This window comes from Amblyraja radiata, chromosome 22 (assembly GCF_010909765.2).
Source record: "Amblyraja radiata isolate CabotCenter1 chromosome 22, sAmbRad1.1.pri, whole genome shotgun sequence".
Lineage (NCBI taxonomy): Eukaryota > Metazoa > Chordata > Chondrichthyes > Rajiformes > Rajidae > Amblyraja > Amblyraja radiata.
This window is the reverse complement of record NC_045977.1, coordinates 36,285,613-36,306,602: the sequence shown is the minus strand read 5'-3', so window position 1 is coordinate 36,306,602 and position 20,990 is coordinate 36,285,613. Positions and strand designations below refer to the sequence as shown.

General features: G+C 38.9%; 1 protein-coding gene across 1 annotated transcript in view; it reads left to right on the top strand.

Annotated features, from left to right (window-relative positions):
* The window catches only part of eif3b (eukaryotic translation initiation factor 3 subunit B), a 24,922-nt gene extending 3,932 nt beyond the window's left edge, over window positions 1-20,990 (top strand). The window contains exons 2-19 of the mRNA XM_033041044.1: window positions 682-874; window positions 1,131-1,250; window positions 1,556-1,613; window positions 3,184-3,312; window positions 4,269-4,426; window positions 5,131-5,262; window positions 6,161-6,227; window positions 8,341-8,387; window positions 8,633-8,843; window positions 10,738-10,810; window positions 11,623-11,745; window positions 12,789-12,867; window positions 14,267-14,405; window positions 15,218-15,343; window positions 16,062-16,139; window positions 17,143-17,251; window positions 18,280-18,393; window positions 20,801-20,990. Coding sequence (XP_032896935.1) covers window positions 1,560-1,613; window positions 3,184-3,312; window positions 4,269-4,426; window positions 5,131-5,262; window positions 6,161-6,227; window positions 8,341-8,387; window positions 8,633-8,843; window positions 10,738-10,810; window positions 11,623-11,745; window positions 12,789-12,867; window positions 14,267-14,405; window positions 15,218-15,343; window positions 16,062-16,139; window positions 17,143-17,251; window positions 18,280-18,383 — 1,629 coding nt within the window. The 5' untranslated portion in view covers window positions 682-874; window positions 1,131-1,250; window positions 1,556-1,559 and the 3' untranslated portion in view covers window positions 18,384-18,393; window positions 20,801-20,990. The remainder of the gene's footprint in view (window positions 1-681; window positions 875-1,130; window positions 1,251-1,555; window positions 1,614-3,183; window positions 3,313-4,268; window positions 4,427-5,130; window positions 5,263-6,160; window positions 6,228-8,340; window positions 8,388-8,632; window positions 8,844-10,737; window positions 10,811-11,622; window positions 11,746-12,788; window positions 12,868-14,266; window positions 14,406-15,217; window positions 15,344-16,061; window positions 16,140-17,142; window positions 17,252-18,279; window positions 18,394-20,800) is intronic.

The window sequence follows — 20,990 nt, the reverse complement described above, 5'->3', positions numbered from 1 at the left end:
TTGTGAGTAAAGGGCCAGAGCGAGAGGGGTCAGAGATTATCTTACCCGCTCGCTTCATGGCCCCTGCAGTGTACAGTTTGTCAATGGAGGCAAGGTTGCAGCCAATAACCTTCTCAGCTGATCAGACGAGATATAAAATTATAAGAGGTATAGATAGGGTAGACAGCCAGAACCTTTTTTGCCAGGGTGGAAACGTCCAGAGTGCATGGCTGTAGGGTGACGGGGGAAAGTTTTTTTACGCAGAGTAGTGGGGATATGGAATTCATTGCCTGGGCGGCGTGGAGGCAGAAATGATAGTGGCTTATAATAGGCTTTTAGATAGGCACATGGAAATGTCAGGAATAGGAATGTATGATGTACAAGCAGACATTGGTATCATGTTCGACACAAACATTGTGGGCCACAGGGTCTGTTCCTTTGCTGCACTGTTCTATATTCTATGTAATATGTACTCTGATTTTGTTTAATAACCTCTAGTAGCATCTTATTGAAATCTTTCTGATGCTCTAAAAGTATCACATCAACTGATCATATACATTGGGACGTTTATTTTAATTGTTTTAACAGACAGCAGCATTTCTTCCCCCTCCCCCATGACACTCCTGCCAGTATTTTGTCTTGTTTATAAACAAATCAATACTGCAAATATGATTGTGATTATTTTTTTTTTAATTCTTGCAGAATTGGTGGGTGATATTTTAAAGGATCAACCTGCAGAAGCCGACGGCATAGATTCTGTTATTGTTGTGGACAACGTACCACAAGTTGGACCAGACCGACTGGAGAAGCTTCGGAATGTCATCCAGAAGATCTTTTCCAAGTTTGGGAAAATTGCAAATGAATTTTACCCAGAAGCAGATGGGAAGACTAAAGGGTATGTTTCCATTAACATACACATCTCCAGCAGCAATAATTGTGTTTCGGTTGAAGCTTGATTGTAATGAACCAAACCATATTGAAGAACAGCATCACAATATTGTATGTCCAAAAATAAAATTTTATGATCTGGCCAGCAATTCGGGCTTTTACATTTTTTTTGTTCGCGGACTGACTTGACAACTTTTGTAACATATTAAAAGGTTATATGTGTAATCAATAAACCTTGTGGCAATGTTCCGTTTTTTTCCCAGGTACATTTTCTTGGAATACAGTTCACCTGCTTGTGCTGTGGATGCTGTAAAAAATGCCGATGGATACAAGTTGGATAAACAACACACCTTTCGAGTCAACCTCTTCACTGACTTTGATAAGTAAATGTCAAGTTATGATATTTTGAGAAATATTTAGTTATTTCTGGTGGGAATAAGAACATTTTAAATTTTAATATACTTAATTGTGATGTTTTACACAGTTGTGGCTGATGAGACATTGGGAAGGGCAGTTATTGGGGGTGTCAAGTGAGACTGTGGAGTGGTGGTTTGTGAAGTAAATGTCAGTGTTGCTTATTTGACTTCAAAGTGCCCAGAACTTGCTTGTGGCTGAAATATTCATTAGCAGTATTAAATACTGTGTATAATTTCCAAATATCTGCTTACAATTTGTATTTCCTTACCAGATACATGAACATTAGCGATGATTGGGAAATTCCAGAGAAACAGCCTTTCAAAGATTTTGTAAGTGATTGTAATATGTTAAACCAATTGCAAGACAAGTCATTTGCAAGAAGTATTATTGGAAGTTCATTATTTTCCATGTACCGATATTCAACATCAGGGTTTTTTTGGTATTGGGTAATGTAACATGTTTGAGATTCAACGTAGAAATCCAACCTGAACTGCAAGTCTCGAGTAAAAAATCATTAACTTTATTCATGTGTCAGAAGTGCCTATGAAATCCAGGCACCACCGTGGTGCAGCGGTAGAGCAGCTGCCTCAGTGCCAGAGACCCGGGTTAGATCCTGATCTTGGGTACTGTCCGTGTGGAGTTTGTACATTCTTCCCTTGTGTGTTTTCTCCGGGTGTTCCAGTTTCCTCCAACATTCCAAAGATGTGCAGGTTTGTAGGTTAATTGGCTTCTGTAAATTCCCCCTAGTGTGCAGGATGTGAAAGTGGAATAACATGGAACGAGTGATCAGAACATCAGATCTGAACTGGACTTTGAACACTGCTGCCACAGTGAAAAAAGCCCAGCAGAGACTGTACTTCATCAGGCTGCTCAGAAAAGCTGGTCTGCACTGTCGCCCTCTCACCCAGGTCTACAAAGGACTGATAGAGAGCATCCTCACCACAGGCATCACGGTGTGGTATGGAAACACCACACAGACAGAGAGGAAGGCTCTGCAAAGAGTCATAAAGACTGCAGAGAGGATTATCAGAACGGAACTCTCCTCCATGGACACAATCTACACACAGCGCTGTCAAAAAAGAGCAGAGAGAATCATCAGAGACACACTACATCCAGCTCACTCCCTGCTCAAACACAAAAACTGCACATACAACCTCAGGCACAGATGAGCGGACAGCATCGCCACAAACAGAGCACGCTTTTTTAAGAGCTTCTTCCCTGCCACAGTGAGACTCTTGGCTAAAACAAAATGAACTGATGTCCTGACCTACCTCATAGCATATCATATTATATTATCCTGTGCAATTTACAATGCAATCGACACTTTTATATAGGGTTTGTGCAATTTACAATGCTCTCACTTTCCCCTTTATATAGGGTTTTAGGCACTTTCTTTTCTATTTCTAGAGAAGTATATGTTTTTATAGATTATGTGTCTTTCTGTGTGTCTTTTTAATTTGACTTGACTTGACTCTGAACAACCGCACAAGAGTTCCTATGTGTGTAAGCACAAATGGCAAATAAAGTTTTTGACCTTTGAAGAGGTGATTGATATATAACTGGCACTGACTCGGTGGGCCAAAGGGCCTTTTTCTACACTATCTCTATACTCAATGGTACATATGATTTTAATACTCCAATTGTTGGCTACTAAGGTGCAAATTAAAACAATGAATTGGAGTAGCTATTTTCAGAAGTTCAAACAACTGTTTACACTAATGAAGATCCTTTTTTTAAACCACAGCATATGGTGGGCAAATTTTGTTACTAGAAACACGTCCATTATAAGCAGTGTAAGTTTAACATGGGAAAAGTTCAGTTTTCAATAATGGCATTTCAAAATTGATATTTTTTTGTTGAAAGTTAGTTACACATTGATAACACCTACGTATTATGCAGGGGAATCTTCGACACTGGATAGAGGATCCAGACTGCAGAGACCAATGCAGTGTTATCTACGAGTCTGGGGACAGAACAGCTATTATGTGGAATGATACAAAGGAACCTGTTGTTATTGAAGAGCGAGCAGTGAGTATGATCATTCGCCAATCATATTATAAATCCTATGTGCATCTGGATTATTTTCTGATAATTGAAATGCACTATTATTTTACTTGTGCCAGTAATATGTACAGTGCCTAATAACAATGGGTATGCACAATTAATGTACTGCATATGCCAGCTGCTAGGTGGAAGCAGTTAGCATTGATTCAAATACAAAGTGTATTTTTAGAGAGTAACATTTAAAATGAGTGTATAATTATATTGAGCCAAGGAATATGACAAATCTGGGAAGAATGGGTAACTCTGGATTTGACTTTTTTCTAACATCACAACCGCTGTGTCATTTGAGCCTGATGGGCTGACGGAAATGAATTGCAGTAGTAGTTCACTACTTTACAAATTATCATTCATTGACTAACATTGTAGAAGGTGAACTCTATGAAGTTGATTCATATCTTATTACTTTTTTTGTTTCCACATGCTTGAAATCATTGTAATATTGTCATTAGTTTGCAATAAGCTATTAAGTTCTGCTGAGACTAGTGGATGTAAAATTACCTAAGAGATCATTATAAAAAGGATTGCTTAAAGTTAATGTACAAATTCCGACCTTTCAACATCAATAAACGTATGGATGACTGATAGAAATTCGTATTATGATGCCTCGTTGTTAACGACTGTTACAAATGATCCCACAGATGTTGATCGAGACGTATCACCCTTCAGTTCTTACAACTAAAAATTGTGTTTTTTTGAGGCATTTTATTTAGGATGCAATTCAAACTAATCATTACAGCTTTCAATCAAAGGTTTAGCTAGGCCCAGAGTGAGCATTTGGTATATTTACCTATTGGTAAACTGATGTAGTAGCCAATATATTGTCATTTTTAAACTAGGCATATGAACTATTCTGTTTGCTTTGGGTAATCGCTGATCTGGGTGGAGATGTTAGGATTGTTAATGAGTTTTTCTGTTTGCAGCGTTGGACAGAAACGTACGTTCGTTGGTCTCCCAAAGGCACGTACCTAACGACATTCCATCAGCGTGGTATTGCTCTTTGGGGCGGGGAGAAGTTCAAGCAGATTCAACGATTTAGCCACCAAGGAGTTCAGCTAATTGATTTTTCTCCATGTGAAAGGTATATACTTTAGTTAGATGTAGGGCTTATAGACCCGCACTGTGTGCCCATAAAATGTTAAAATATTTACCTACACCATATTCCTTCAGTAAAATGTTATGTTATTTTGCCCATGTCTAACTCTTCACATTCGTACTTAAGGCTCTGAAAATTTTCTTCATTTGTTCAGCAGCCGCATAATGTGGATTGCATTGTAGCAATGTTTTTGGGTACAGTAATGCGAGTACTTGGAATAGAGATTTATATCTGCATTGGTCGTGTAGTCGTGCGTATATTGCTACATATGATAACTGCTTTGGAAGGTAGTTTGTTCTTTCATCAGTTGATATTCGGTCATTATCAACAAAAAGATTGCAGGCAAAAATGTTGTGCATTTTTTGTGATCTCTGTAAAATTTGAGATTGTGGCGGAATGTACTCCTCCGGCTGGTTATTATGAACATCAGAAGTGTGTCCACCTCAAGCAATAGCAGATCCGGATTAAATTACTGCCCAGCAAAATGTATTATTAAAAAAATCTCAGAGTACGAGGAATCTCTGAATGAGATTCCATGGAGTGATGAGTGGATGAGACTGTGTGGATCTGACAGGCTGTATACTTCTGTATCTCTAAACTAAACTAAAAGTGGCAACAAAGCTAAAGAATGAACGTTAGAAGGATGTATATGAACATTGACGATTTGTTTTTTTTTGATTGCCCCACAGATATATGGTGTCATTTAGTCCTTTAATGGACACAAAAGATGACCCTCAAGCTATCATCATTTGGGATGTACTAACAGGCCAGAAGAAGCGAGGGTTTCATTGTGAGAGCTCAGCCCATTGGCCAATATTCAAGTAAGTATGATCTCAAGATAGCCTTTGTTGTGCCAGAAGGTAGTTAATTAATCCTGAAGAAAGCAAGTTTGTAACTGTTTACTTTTTGTATTTTTAAGTCTTGTGAATGTGCACAATTTAAACACCTGTGCTGTTACCTGTCAGCTATAACTTTTTATGTATCGATTTATTTACCCCTGGAAGCCAGTTATTGCTAAACCAGGAAAAGGAAGAATCACCCTTCAGTTATTTTCTTTGCCGCACCTCTTGTTGCCTTCACAACCCTATTGACTAAGCTGTAGCTGATAAGCCTTATGTCCAAAATATAGAAAAGCATTTTGGATTGGTATTCAGAGTCCTGGGCGGTTGATTCACAAATAAGTTTGAATTCCATTCAGCAATTTAAATTCAAACAATTAAACAAATCTGGACATTTAATAGATGTTAACCTAATATAAAAATAATAATCATACAGTGCCCTCCATAATGTTTGGGACTAAGACCCGTCATTTATTTATTTGCCCCAAACATTATGGAGGGCACTGTATATCTGCTAGATTGTCATAAAACCACATCTGTTTCACTTGTGTTCTTCAGAGAAGGAACTCTGCTACCATTTTGTCCTGTCTAGCTCATATGTGACTCCAGACCCTGGGCTGGAGTTCAGTGGACAATTGGGGATGAAAGGAAATGTTGGTCTTTGCAATGAACAAATGAATAGTGAACAGTGACCTATGAACAAATAATTAAAACAGGTGTGCAAAAGTAACTGGTTTTGTTTCCACCGGCACCCCCTCATTGTCCATCTTTATGACCATTAAGACCATCTTTTTAATTGTTAATAGCCATATTCTCCCCCTCTCCCTGTAGGGAGGGATTTGGACTGTACATGTAAACTTAACTGTACCTTCTTGAATAGGTGGAGCCATGATGGCAAGTTTTTCGCACGAATGACACAAGATACACTTAGTATTTATGAAGCACCTGTGAGTATATCTGTTAAATTCTAGGATTTTTAGTGCTTGAATCATCATGAAGTCAACATGTTGTATCATTATTTTTCTTTTAAGTGTGTTTCTAAATGGCAGAAATTGAGTAATTTGAATATAACTCGGGTTAGAAGCATGAGCTACAATTGGTGTTTAGTCATGGAAAATGGGGGATAGATTGTTTTCAGACCTGTAATTTCAGCATAAGAACTTAAAAGTACAGGCTGCATTAAAATCTGAACTAATAATTACATTTAATTTTTGTCGTGAACGATTTTGCAAACTTCCCAAATAATGAATTTACTTGGCAAATCAAATTAAAACAATTTTTAAAATATTTTTAGCAGGCGAGGTGGTATTTGTAGGGAGTTAATGTTTTGGGTCAGTGACCATTAACCAAATTGGACAGACTCCAAAATTCAACATGGTGGAAGTTGTTTTGAGGCAGGACAAAGGTGGAGAAAACAGCAGGGATGTCTGTTGTAGGGTGAAGACTAAAAGGGACTGAATGGTACACGTGCTGGTGGTGCTGGCTGAGAGAGGGATTGATGAAGATTTATCATATGTCTAGAGGATATTTAAATAGAATAACAAAAAGCGGAGGGAAAGGGTCAAGGTAAAGTAAGAGAATGCTGGAACCCTAAAGGTGCCTATTAGGATTCATTGTCAAAATTACTAAACATAGAAAATAGGTGCAGGAGTAGGCCATTCGGCCCTTCGAGCCTGCACCGCCATTCGATATGATCATGGCTGATCATCCAACTCAGTATCCCATCCCTGCCTTCTCTCCATACCCCCTGATCCCTTTAGCCACAAGGGCCACATCTAACTCCCTCTTAAATATAGCCAATGAACTGGCCTCAACTACCTTCTGTGGCAGAGAATTCCACAGATTCACCACTCTCTGTGTAAAAAATGATTTTCTCATCTAGGTCCTAAAAGACTTCCCTCTTATCCTTAAACTGTGACCCCTAGTTCTGGACTTCCCCAACATCGGGAATAATCTTCTTGCATCTAGCCTGTCCAACCCCTTAAGAATTTTGTAAGTTTCTATAAGATCCCCCCTCAATCTTCTAAATGCTAGTGTGTACAAGCCGAGTCTATCCAGTCTTTCTTCATATGAAAGTCCTGCCATCCCAGGAATCGGTCTGGTGAACCTTCTCTACTCCCTCTATGGCAAGAATGTCTTTCCTCAGATTAGGAGACCAAAACGGTACGCGATCCTCCAGGTGTGGGCTCACCAAGACCCTGTACAACTGCAGTAGAACCTCCCTGCTCTTATACTCAAATCCTTTTGCTATGAATGCTAACATACCATTTGTTTTCTTCACTGCCTGCTGCACCTGCATTCCTACTTTCAATGACTGGTGTACCATGACACCCAGGTCTCGTTGCATCTCCCCTTTTCCTAATCGGCCACCATTCAGATAATAGTCTACTTTCCTGTTCTTGCCGCCAAAGTGGATAATCTCACATTTATCCACATTATACAGCATCTGCCATGCATTTGCCCACTCACCCAACCTATCTAAGTCACCTTGCAGCCTCCTAGCATCCTCCTCACAGCTAACACTGCCCCCCCAGCTTCATGTCATCCGCAAACTTGGAGATATTGCATTCAATTCCCTCATCCAGATCATTAATATATATTGTAAATAGCTGGGGTCCCAGCACTGAGCCTTGCGGTACCCCACTAGTCACTGCCTGCCATTCTGAAAAGGACCCATTTACTCCTACTCTTTGCTTCCTGTCTGCCAGCCAGTTCTATATCCACATCAATACTGAACCCCCAATACCATGTGCTTTAAGTTTGTATACTAATCTCTTATGTGGGACCTTGTCGAAAGCCTTCTGAAAGTCCAGATAAGTCCAAGGCAGGCCATTTGGGTGCGGAACTGTTGAATGTCTCAGACAGATTGGTGGAGAGTAATGGGAAAATGCAAAGTCTAAGCAATTCTGAATGGTATTGGATTTTAAAACTGTCACCAATAGAGGAAGTGATTACTTTTTGAAAATCATCTGTGATTTCTTTCTCTTGAATGTGTATATGTAGAATCTTGATTTTACTGTCCACTTGAGGAACAATAGCAAAATTAATTTTCTTTTCCAGTCTATGGGTCTGTTAGATAAGAAGAGTCTCAAGACCTGTGGCATAAAGTAAGTATACTTTGCACCAGCTGCTAGATTTTTATTAATCTCATAATTACATACCCAATCTTATTGTTTCTGAACTTTTTATTTTACAAATTGCTGTTCGACTGTTCCCTTTCATGCTTTGTCTTTCTGCTGAATTTGATTGCCTAATGCTATCCTACTATTGCTTTCATTACTTTGCAGTTGGTTACATCTCAAGCCACGATGCACATTGGCTGCTTTTTAATCATAATACGATTCTCCAACAGGGAATTCTCGTGGTCTCCAGGTGATAATGTTATTGCATTTTGGGTGCCAGAAGATAAAGATATTCCAGCCCGAGTCTCACTAATGCAGTTTCCGACGAGGCAAGAAATGAGAGTTCGCAATCTTTTCAATGTGGTGGAATGTAAATTACACTGGCAGAAAAACGGAGATTACTTGTGTGTGAAAGTTGATAGAACCCTGAAAGGTATACAGGTATGTGCTTAATCTGTAGATAATGTCATCAAAAGAATTGTATACCATTTTACTGATTTTGTAACCTCCACCTTCTCGCTGTCAGAGCAAGGTTTCACGGTCAGTTTATTGTCGCATGTACCAATTAAGGTGCAGTGAAATTCGGATTACCATACAGCCATACTTAAAAAAAAAAAAAAAAAAGCGACAAGACATACAGCTACATAAAAGTTAACATAAACATCCACCACAGCGGATTCCCCACGTTCCTCACTGTGATGGAAGGCAATAAAGTCCAATCTTCGTCTTTTATTCTCCCGCCGTCGGGGCAGTCGAACTCTCCGCAGTCGGGGCGGTCAAAGCTCCTGCAGCTTGGAGTTCCCGAAGTCGGTCTCTGAACAGAGACCGCGAGCTCCGTGATGTTAAAGTCCTGCAGACTCCCGCTATAGAGCTCGGTGGTCGATCCCTGGCAAATGGATCGCGAGCTCCGTGATTTTAAAGTCCGCAGACACCTGCGGTGGTGCTCTCTAAGTCGGTCTCCAGCAAAGGCCACCAACTCCTCGATGTTGGGCCGCAGTGCGGATGGAGATACGATACGGAAAAAAATCGCCTCTGAGGTAAGAGATTAGAAAAAGTTTTCCCCAACTCTCACTCCCCCCCCACCCCCACATAAAACAAGCTAAAGAACACGAAAAACATACATTTAACACATACAAACAAACACCAAAAGAAAGAAGGGACAGACAGACACTGTTGGCGAGGCAGCCATTGCTGGCGCCACCCGGCAGAGTAGGATGCAGTGAAATTCACCCAACACCTCCGCTCAGTTTGCACTAACCAACCTGATCTCCCGGTGGCTCAGCACTTCGTCTCCCTCGCATTCCGAATTCCGACCTTTCTGTCCTGGGCCTTCGCCATTGCCCGAGTGAGGCCCAGCGCAAATTGGAGGAACGGCACCTCGTATTACGCTTGGGTAGTTTACACCCCAGCGACATGAACATTGACTTCTCCAATTTCAGGTAGTCCTTACTTTCTCCCTCCTTTCCTCCCCTTTCCAGCTCTCCCACAAGCCTACTGTCTCAGCCTCTTCCTTTCTTTCGCTATGAAGATGTAGTCCTTCTGTGCTGTAAAATTTCTATTCTCAAATTAGGAAGGAATAAATGAGGAATACTGAATCCACAATTTGAAGGTCTTGCCTCTTGTAACTTTATTCCCCAGTTAATAAGTGAGTATGTTTTGATATTGTGGCGTCATCTGGACTTGGTGATGATAGACTGGCGGACTTTCCAAACTTAGATATTAGTCCTATTTATACCCAATGTATTTTTAATTCCCTTTTTTTAAAAACATGTAGTATAATAAATTTTCTAGCGAGCCCAGTATGTTTAAAGGGACAATAAGGGGGGAACTGAACCTAGTGTTTAAAGAGAGTGTGAGAAATACCAGAGCCAGATGTAGAAGCATCTGGAATCTCAACTGGTTGGTTAGTTGGTCACTGAAGTTGATTCCTTCTCTCCTTCTTTCACTGCTGGTCCCGTTGAGTTACTCCAGCATGTTGTGTCTTCCTTCAGTTTAAACCATCTGCAGTTCTTTCCTACACATTGATTGTAGAAACTGTTTGTTTCCAGTCATTGGTGATTCTTGTATCAAGATCATCTTGTAGCAATTTCTGGTTTTGTGGCTGATATTCTATTGTAGTTACAATGTAATAAGTTAACTGAAGTCATTATTCAGGAATTATTGTAAAACATTTATTTTAACCTGTGGTGCTTTTAAAGACCAGGTTATTTTTATTTTCTGTATGGATTTGTATCTTGACATTTATGCTTTAATTCACTCTAAATGTGATAGTAATAACTGCTGCAAACTATTATGACCTGAAATAAATTGCATGTTTGATGTCTTTCATTTGCAGGGTCTCGTAACTAACTTTGAAATCTTCAGAATGAGGGAAAAACAGGTTCCTGTAGACGTTGTGGAAACGAAAGGTGAGCCTTGTGTGTGTTCTTACAGTGGAGCAAAAAAAACTTACAGTGGAGCAAAAAAAAACCCAAAACATTTTCATACTACTGTGGAAGTTCATGTCAACAAAATTTAAATTGTTCTTTTATGCAGAATTTGTGTTGCATTTTCATAATCTATCTTGTGGGTATGAGTTGATGGATTGATACAGCACAGCAGGCCCATCTCGGGTGGATATTTTCCTTTCACCATTTATCCAATTCGCATGTGTATGTTGTTGAATCTGCTTACTGCCAATGCAATTTAGATCATAAGAAATTATTATTTTTAAGAATACAGTTCTGCTGCCTCTGGTTATTTTTCTAAATTACTTAAAGCAACACTGAAGATGTACAGGTTTGTAGGTTAATTGGCTTGGTATAAATGTGCAAATGCCCTAGTGCGTGTAGGATAGTGTTGATGTGCTAGTCAGCCCGGACTCGGTCTTCCGAAGGGCCTGTTCCCACGCTGTTTCACTAAATTAAACCTATTGATGGAAATGTTTTTCCTTTTTGATAAATCCCTTTAACCTCTCCCAAATCTGGCTTCTATGCTCCAAGAACAACAAATGTCCTTAGTCTTTCATCACTGTTGCATTGTATAGGAACTTTTCAATGGCTACAGTTATTTAATTTGATCTATTGAATGGGGAATGATTATGAATTCATGTAAGTCGGTTGTATTATGTTGCATTCGAGAATCTCATTTTTGAGAAAAGGGTGGATGGTGACCTAATTTATGGTTGAAGCAACTTCAATGGGCCTTATTTATACTAACTTGTCATTCCATATCTTGTCAGAGGGTATTATAGCTTTTGCTTGGGAGCCAAATGGAAGCAAGTTTGCTGTGCTACATGGAGATGTGCCTAGAGTATCTGTATCCTTCTACCATGTGAAGAATAATGGCAAAATCGACCTCATCAGTAAGTGTATTGAATTCATTGGTGACTGTCTTACATTGATGTGGTTTTGATTTCTCCCGTCTCATTCATTCCTAAGCTAACGACCTGATCAAATTTTCCTGATATATGTATCCTTGCAGTTTTGTGTTAAGCTTTATGAATTTCCCAGTGCCCCTATATCATATTTATAGTATCTGAACATAAATTGTGCTGAGTACTGACATGTTTCAAATCTAAGTAACACTTTGATTTTTTGATTCTAAAGATAAACCCAGTGTATGCCCTACATGTGTTTTAACTTAATTTTCAATATGCAAAATACTTAAGTTAGATTGTATTATATTGTTTTGATTAGGCAAACAGAAGCAAGAACAAAGATGTCCTTGCTTTAATTTGAGTGGGGACTTGCAGTTTAAACTCCATACTTTTCTAAATATTGCTTTATTACATGTCATACATTTTATATTTACAATAGAATACAATACCAATACAATACCGTTTATTGTCATTTGAACCTCAAATGAAGTTCAAACGATATTTGGTTTCTGCAGAATGATTTGGATGGAATGATTTACATTCCATCCACTTGTTAAATGTAACGAGCATAAAATTAGGATGCTAACCAATATGGCTCATAATTTCTATTTGCTATTCTTATGGAATCTGTTGGATTTTGTAATTAGTTATTGCTCATTTCTATTACTATTAAAATATTGCAATGTTTCTTTCTGATTGCAAAATGACATTTCCTAGAGAAAATGTAACTTGACAAGTTGTAGGGAAAAGAGAAGTGTATAATTTATTATATGTAAGAATACTTGTAGATTAATAGCCTTTGGGTATTGATGCATGGCATGAAACTGAATTATGTTTTTAATAGGTAATTTGTTTTTGTTGATCTGTTAATAGTCTTATTGCAAATGGTTGGCGCTTGTCAATCTGTTTTTGTAACAGAATAAAAGTCAAATTTGTTAATTGCCATCATTGAACAACAAAGATCAAGTAATAACTGAAGTTAAAATGAAAGTAAAATGTACTTAGTTCATATATTTTTATTTCTGCAGAAGTGTTTGATAAACAGCAAGGTAACAGTATCTTTTGGAGTCCACAAGGCCAATTTTTGGTAGTGGCTGGTCTGCGGAGGTGAGTGGTATTATGATATTAAATACTTTTCTGGATATGTCTTTGTCATGCTATGGGGTAAAAAAATCCAGGCGGAGAGGAGGGTCAGGGGTCAACATCAAAATAAATGAGACAAATCTAAATTTTCATATTTTAGTAGAGGTAGACATATAGCTGATTTTGTGGTGTTTTCAGAGTAGGAACTCGAGCAGAAAGGAGATCATCCGAAGATCTAGGCGATACAGTGGTATAGTAGAGTTGCTGCCTTACAACGCATGCAGCACCGGAGACCCAGATTTGATCTCGAGTACGGGTGCTGTCTGTATGGAGTTTGTACATTCTCCCCGTGGTTTTTTCTGAGGTCTTCAGTTTCCTCCCACACTCAAAAGACGTGTAGGTTTTTAGGTTAATTGGCTTGGTATAAGTGTAAAATGTCCCTAATGTGTGTAGAATAGTGTTAATGTTCGGGGATCGGTGCGGACTCTGTGGGCCGAAGGGCCTGTTTCTACACTGTATCTCTAAACTAAAAAAAATTTAAATCTACTGGAGATGGTATTTTTTGTTTAAGCATTATATTGGACATAGTACATCAGCTCACAGTTGCCCAACAGTTGAGTAATCCTGCAGAGTCCACCATTTTATTGAGCATTGCTTGATGCAAAGCTTGGCATGAGTCACTTCAGAAGATGAAAGAAATGGCCATATAGACATAAGGCACTGCGGATGTTGTTTTATAAAAAAAACACACTGTATACTGGAGTTACTCAGCCGATCGGGCAGCATCTCTGGAAGACATGGATACGTGTGTGGAATTCTCTGCCTCAGAGGGCGGTGGAGGCAGGTTCTCTGGATGCTTTCAAGAGAGAGCTAGATAGGGCTCTTAAAAATAGCGGAGTCAGGGGATATGGGGAGAAGGCAGGAACGGGGTACTGATTGGGGATGATCAGCCATGATCACATTGAATGGCGGGGGGGGGGGTGCTGGCTCGAAGGGCCGAATGGCCTACTCCTGCACCTATTGTCTATTGTGACGTGTTCAGTCGGGACCGTTCTATGAACTGGAGAAGGGTCCCGACACAAAAGGTCACCTATCCATGCATACCAGAGATACTGTCTGACCTGCTGAGTTATCCAGCAACATGTGTGGGTTTTTTTTTAACGTGACGGTTATATTATTGAGCACCAATCGAAGTTAACCTTTTCTTAAAATTAAAATTACATTTGTGAATTGTATCTTTTCCAATCTGAGATTCTTGGAAACTGTTTTGCGGTTAGTGAAATGTTTTTCGGTTTTTAATAGGGAACTTTTGTGCCCTAGTTACAGTACATAAAAATAAAAAACAATGTGTAAATTTGGTAACCTTTTGTACTGAAATAAGTATTTGTTAGTTGGTTAATATGAGGTATTCTTTATTTTGTAGCATGAATGGTGCTTTAGCCTTCTTTGACACATCAGATTGCACGTTGATGAATGTAGCTGAGCATTATATGGCTTCTGACATTGAATGGGATCCAACCGGACGATATGTGGTGACTTCAGTATCGTGGTGGAGTCACAAGGTAAGCTGAATATACTTTCCTCAAATGCCAGGTGTCTCATTAGCACTTGCAGCTCAGGCTGAAGGAGCAGCAAGTCCAACTTGGTTCTTGGTTTCTTGGTCCTCCAAAATATTCCAAATGGAATTTAAACTGGAGGTGGTGAAGGGAGGGCTTAAGCCAGAAAGGGCTATTGGGAAGAAAGAGCTACTTTAAATTTAGTTGCATCTGGTTGGGTAACTATTGAGTTTATATTAGATATAATAGATCTATTATATTAGATATAATAGCTGTAGTAATGTAATTGATATACAAGGCCGGCACAATGGCGTAGCGGTAGAGTTGCTGCCTTGCAGCACCAGATACCTGGATTCAATCCTGACTATGGGTGCTGTCTGTGCGCAGTTTGTACGATCCCCTGATGTTCAGGTTTGTAGGTTAATTGGCTTTTGTAAGTTGTCCCTAGTGTGTCGGACAGTGCTGGTGAATGTGTGATCACTGTTCGGTGTGTGCTGAAGCTCTTGTTTCCATGCTGAATCTCTAAAACTAAAAACTAAATCTAATGGTGTGTTCAAAGATTGTTAGGACTAGAATGTTATTGTATCCGTTCTGTGGCATAAGTCGCAGGACCTGTGAGTTCTGCATTATGGAAGTGGGAAAGCTGATATCCCTTGAAGAATCTCTTGGTTCCTTAGTGTTGCGCGTTTGGTGGAGACGAGTATTTCACGCACCTGCTTTCATGTAAGATATTTCAAATGTCCCATGTTGAGAAAGATGTATATCTGCAGCACCTAGGACTCGTTTGTAATGCCGTGGATGTTGCCGTGTGTTATTAGGTGGACAATGCATACTGGATGTGGACGTTCCAAGGACGTCTCCTACAAAAGAACACAAAGGATCGCTTCTGCCAATTGCTGTGGAGACCAAGACCTGCCACCCTGCTCTCTCAGGATCAGCTTAAGGTATCTGTCAAGTACTTATTTGTATAAACATTTCTAGTGCGACCCCTTGATTTAAAAATCTATCTGTGAAAAGATCTTGAAGTCCTGCTCTGCTAGCATCATTGGCTGAGGGCTAATTGGGAGAAACGTATGAAAGCAACATCAAATTGTACGGCACAGTAACAGGTGCTTGGACCACCACTATACCTGCTCCAAATATGAAGCCAGATTAAGTTAATCCCATCTTTTCTGCATATGATCCATATTCCTCCATACCCATATGTTCATGTGCCTTTCCAAATTCCTCTTGAAGATCATTAAGGTCATCCCAAATGTGGCCTGATCAAAGTGTTGTACAGCGACCCGTGGAATCCTGTCTTTTATTCATTCAATGCTTCGACTGATGAAGGCAAGCATTCCGTACGCCACCTTGTTTGAATTGAACTACATTTGCCAATTCTGTGCCACATTATCTGTACCCTGCTGTAGCCTTTGATAACTTTCTTCACTATCCACAACTACCTTTATTTCGTCATCTACAAACCTGCTAATCGACCTATTTACTTTTTTGCCATTTTATATATATCACAAGCTTGATCATGTCTCTGTGTGGCATGGTTATATTCCGAGTGCATGTATAAAATTCTTCTACATATAAGATCATTTTATATCGCTGTTGTAGGCAATTGTATCATATTAAGAATGCACTTTATTTCATAATGTTTACATCTCTTTCCAGCAAATCAAGAAAGATTATAAGAAATATTCCAAGATCTTTGAGCAGAAAGATCGTTTGAGTCAGTCCAAGGCTTCCAAGGTAAGTGCTTTGCTATGAAAACTTGCTAAAATCCAAGGCTGATTATTGTCACTTCGGGAAATAGCTTAGAAAATTGTTTATTTGATTAAAAAGGAGCTTGTTATTTCTTAACGTATAATGATCAAGAATTAAGTGATTATAACATGGAAGGCTGAGGCCAAGTCAATGGATATTTTTAAGGTAGAGATAGATAGATTCTTGATTAATACGAGTGTCATGGGTTATGGGGAGAAGACAGGAGAATGGAGTTAGGAAATAGATGAGCCACAATTGTATGGTGGACTAGACTTGATGGGCCGAATGGCCTAATTCTGCTCCTATTACCTATGACCTTATGAAGTGTTTTTTTAATTTAGACTAACAATAGACATTAGGTGCAGGAGTAGGCCATTCGGCCCCTCGAGCTAGCACCGCCATTCAATGTGATCATGGCTGATCATCCCCAATCAGTACCCCGTTCCGGCCTTCTCTCCATATCCCCTGACTCTGCTATCTTTAAGAGCCCTATCTAGCTCACTCTTGAAAGTACCCAGAGATAACATTGTAACTTCAGATGTGTGTACATGCCATGGCATTAAGGTGTAGCAGCTTTATGTTCTCTCAACGGGCAAAGCAACAACTTCTACAGCATGTAGTCACTATTTGTTTAATGTTAACTAAAATAGCTTCAGTTTGTTGAATTGATAAAACTACTGAGTGCAGTTCTGTCACTAGAAATTTAACAAATATCTCCCAAATTAAGAATTTTTGGTTAAGAATTGGTTAGTTTTCTTGAATAACTTGAGACTTCTTCAATTCAGTCTCTTGTTGATCCAATTTCACATGAAAATTAGGATGGATGTATGCTGTGTTTCCAAACACTCCTATTTTATACCATTAGCATCGTATTAATCATAATTTCTTCGAGACAGAACATTTGAAATGTATTATTTAACCTAGTCTTTCAATAAATATTCCTTTGATTAAGAGCTGTCTCATGCATTAATTATATTTTTCTTTAAAGGAATTGGTAGATAAACGACGTAGAATGATGGAAGAATTCCATAAATATCGTGAGATGACCACACAGACGTACGCCGAGCAGAAGCCGCAACGTTTAGAGCTCCGTGGAGGTAATGGCTAATATGTTTAGTATTAAAATTGAATGGTTTAAGAACTCTTTCTATAAGGTATAATGAAATTTAAAGTTTCTAAAAAAACTGTATGAGGGTGGTACAGCGGTAGAATTGTTACCTTGCAAAGGAAATATGAATTATCACGTCCTTCCATTTGTGAAATACATCATGTGAAGATCCATTTGAAATTAGGCTATTTTGTGTAAAAGAAAATATTAATTGTGTCCTTGATCTATTTTATAAACTCATTACTGGGCTTTTGGTTCTGAGTTTAAGAAACTGCATTTGAATAAAATTGGAGGTGTGGCAGGAACAAATTGTGAACTCTGTGCAGGTTGGCTACAACCACCTGGCTACTCCTTGAAGCAGCGTCTCACCTTGCATTTATTTGAGTTTACTTTGCTTTGGTTAAGAAGTCTAAACACAGTGAGCAGCCTTAACTTGGTTGCTGACAAATGATTCCAGTGTAACATATTTGTATGGGATTAAACAAATGAGGAACTCAGCTGGTCAGGCAGCAGCTGTGGGGGAATGGACAGGTGACATTTCTTCAGAACGATTAAAGTAGAGGGGAGAAAGCTGGTAAACTGGAATGGATTTTTTTCCAGCTTTCCCCCTGCTACAATCAGTCTGAAGAAGGGTCCCGACCCAAAACATCACTTGTCCATTCCCTCCACAGATGCCTGAACTGCTGAATTCCTCCAGTACTTAACATGCAATTCCATCATCAATAGTTCCTTGTGCCTACACTGGACTAAATATAAATACCACTTTTGGTTGCGTGGAATCGGTGAAGTTTATTATAAAAGTGGAAACATTTATTGAACATGGGGCCGCGTAATTTGATCAGATAATGTTCCATGCTGTCTCAAATTCGGCAAATATTCAATTTCCTAATAGTAAAACTGAAACAAAATTTTACCGGAGTGAAGAGATCTGCAGGATTGGACGAGGGTTCAAATGTTCCTTTGAGAGAATCCAATTCCTTGAGGGTTGCTTTGATTGAAAATACTTCCTCTTTACAGGTGTGGACACTGATGAGCTGGACAGTAATGTTGATGATTGGGAGGAGGAGACTTTTGAATTTTTCGTGACTGAAGAAATTATCCCCGTTGGAGATCAGGAGTAGTCTTATACAGGTGAGCCACTGTCATGCTACACACCCTGGTGGACATTATTAGGCGCAGTATGACGAAAGGAAGTGGTTCACATGCTTTTTTTAAAGTGTAAGTGGCAGACCAAGACAAAATTATAATGGAAAGTAAACATATGGTTGAGGTATTAAAACAAATATTTTGCATCAGACATGATAAAAAATCTAAAGAATATATCAAAAGTTGTAGACAACGAATAGTCTAGTGAGGAATCTCTGTATTTGTTAACAGAACAAATTATCTCATCCAAGTGACTGATGAGCCAGGGATCTAAAATAGGTGGCTGCTGAGGTGATGGATATATTTACGACAAACTTCCAAAATATACTGGAATAGTGGTCCTAGTGAATTAAAATGTAGACATTTGTATTATTCAAGGAAGGGGGGGGATGGGGGATGGAGAACCACAGATGTTGTCAAGCCATCACTTGGTTGGTATATGCTGGAATCTAATAAAACATGGCAGCAGGGGTCTTAGAATATTATATTATTGGGGAGGGGGGTAGGTAGTTTTATGATGGAGAAATTGTGTTTGGTGTGGGGAAAATAGGAATCTAATAGAACAAAAAATCTTGAGAAATCTGAATTTATCCAAGGGTATGACAAGCAAGACAGATGAGGATGCAAACCAGCAATTGTAGTTTATCTGGATTTTCAGGAGACATTTTGGCGCATGCCACATTAAAAAAAAGTTGCAGGTCAAATTATAATAGTGTGGGAAAGCATTTATAAAAAAAAAAAAAAAAAAGTTGAGTTGAAATATTTGGGTTAGCAGCTTGTTACTTGTGGAATGAGTGCTGAGCCCTTGGATTTCAATTAATAATGGATGAAAGGACTGAAGGTAATGTGTCTAGATTTGCAGGTGGAACAAAGTGCTGTGAGAGAGCAGAGTCCATGAAAGAACTTCAATGGATTATGTAGTGAGGAAGAAGGAGAAAATAAGTCATCTGGATACAAAGAACAACTTTTTTTTAAAGGCCAACTATAAAATCGTGGCATTATGAAGGATCCAGGCTTTGGTAGATAAGTAGAATGGGCAGCAAGCATTCTACAGTGCAGTAAGGAAGTCTTACTGGGCCATTCACACCACAACTGGAGCAGTTTTGGTCGGTGTTCCTGTGAAAACCTAAAGCGTGAATTCATATGGCTGATCTTTTTTTGGGGTGCAGAATTTGCTTCTGAAGGAACGAGTAGGAACCCACACATAATTGGGGCTCTGAGGAACAACACATGACCTCATTGAAATATACCCATTTTCTGAGAGAGTTGATAAATTAGATGTTGATGCCCAACACTGGAACATCTAGAATGGTACTGGATAATCTCAAAATAAATTCTCATTTGGGATTGAAGCAAGAGATTTCTTGAATTCACAGAATATGAGACTTCTTGATACTCTGTCATCAGGTGTGTTCTAGTCTGGGATTGATACATTTTGAATCAGTTCATCTGAGGATTGTGGATTTGAGATTGAGCCTTGTTCTTACTGAAAGGCAGAGTAACCTTTGGCTAAATGGACCACAAATTTATTTGTTCCAATGGTGCACAAATTTATTTGTTCCAATTTATTTCGAACTGGGTCAAAATATCCACTTCAAAGTTTGAAAAATGTTTTGGCTGCAAATATTTGTGCTGTGACTTTTATTTAAATAAAACATTTATAATTGCAATTTTTGAACTTGCAAATTTCAATAAGCATTGTAAGAATTTCCTAACATTAGCTACAATCCTGGAGTTTTGTTCTATTAATGTAAACTTACATTTTTGCACAACCATGAAACATCTCAAAGTATTTTACAATCATAAAAAATGTTTTTAATTGAATCATTGTCATAGGATTGTGATTAGTACGGGTGTCGGGTTATGGGGAGAAGGCAGGGGAATTGGGTTAAAAGGGAAAGATAGATCAGCCATGACTGAATGGTGGACTGGACTTGATGGGCCGAATGGTCTAATTCTTCTCCTATCACTTATGAAGCATGGAGACTAATGTGCAAGGTCCAAGACACAGCAATGATGAAATCATCTGCTTTACTAGTACCAAGTGAGGTATCTGTTTTAGCCAAGATATTGTGAAAGTAGTCCTATTATTTTTCAACATTAAGTGAGTTTTAGAAAGGCATGGACTGGAAGGATATGGAATATGTGGAGGGAGATGAGAGATGGCCTTGGCATCATGTTCGGCACATACTGTGCTGTACTGTTCTTGTTAAAACCACAGCATTGGATCTTTAATGTCTCAACTGAGAGCAGTTGGGATCTCCATAATATGTCATGAAAGGCAGCACTGGTTACAAATCATGTTCCTCAGTCATGCAGTGGTACAATTGTTACTTTTTAAAAAAAAACATAAATGCATATGCAAACAATTCTGTTTATTGTCTTTTCCCAGTGCCACCATACTTTCAGCGGAAGCTGATTTCTCCTGTGACACCTGGAATTTCTCCCCGCATTTGGGAAGTTGAATGCGCTCCATTCTTGCAAAGATCATCACAGTGCCTTTTCCTATATCAGTTTCCGTGGTAGTGATAAAGACACTACCTTTACTTTTAATAATTGTGAATAGATTTCACTGACTAGCA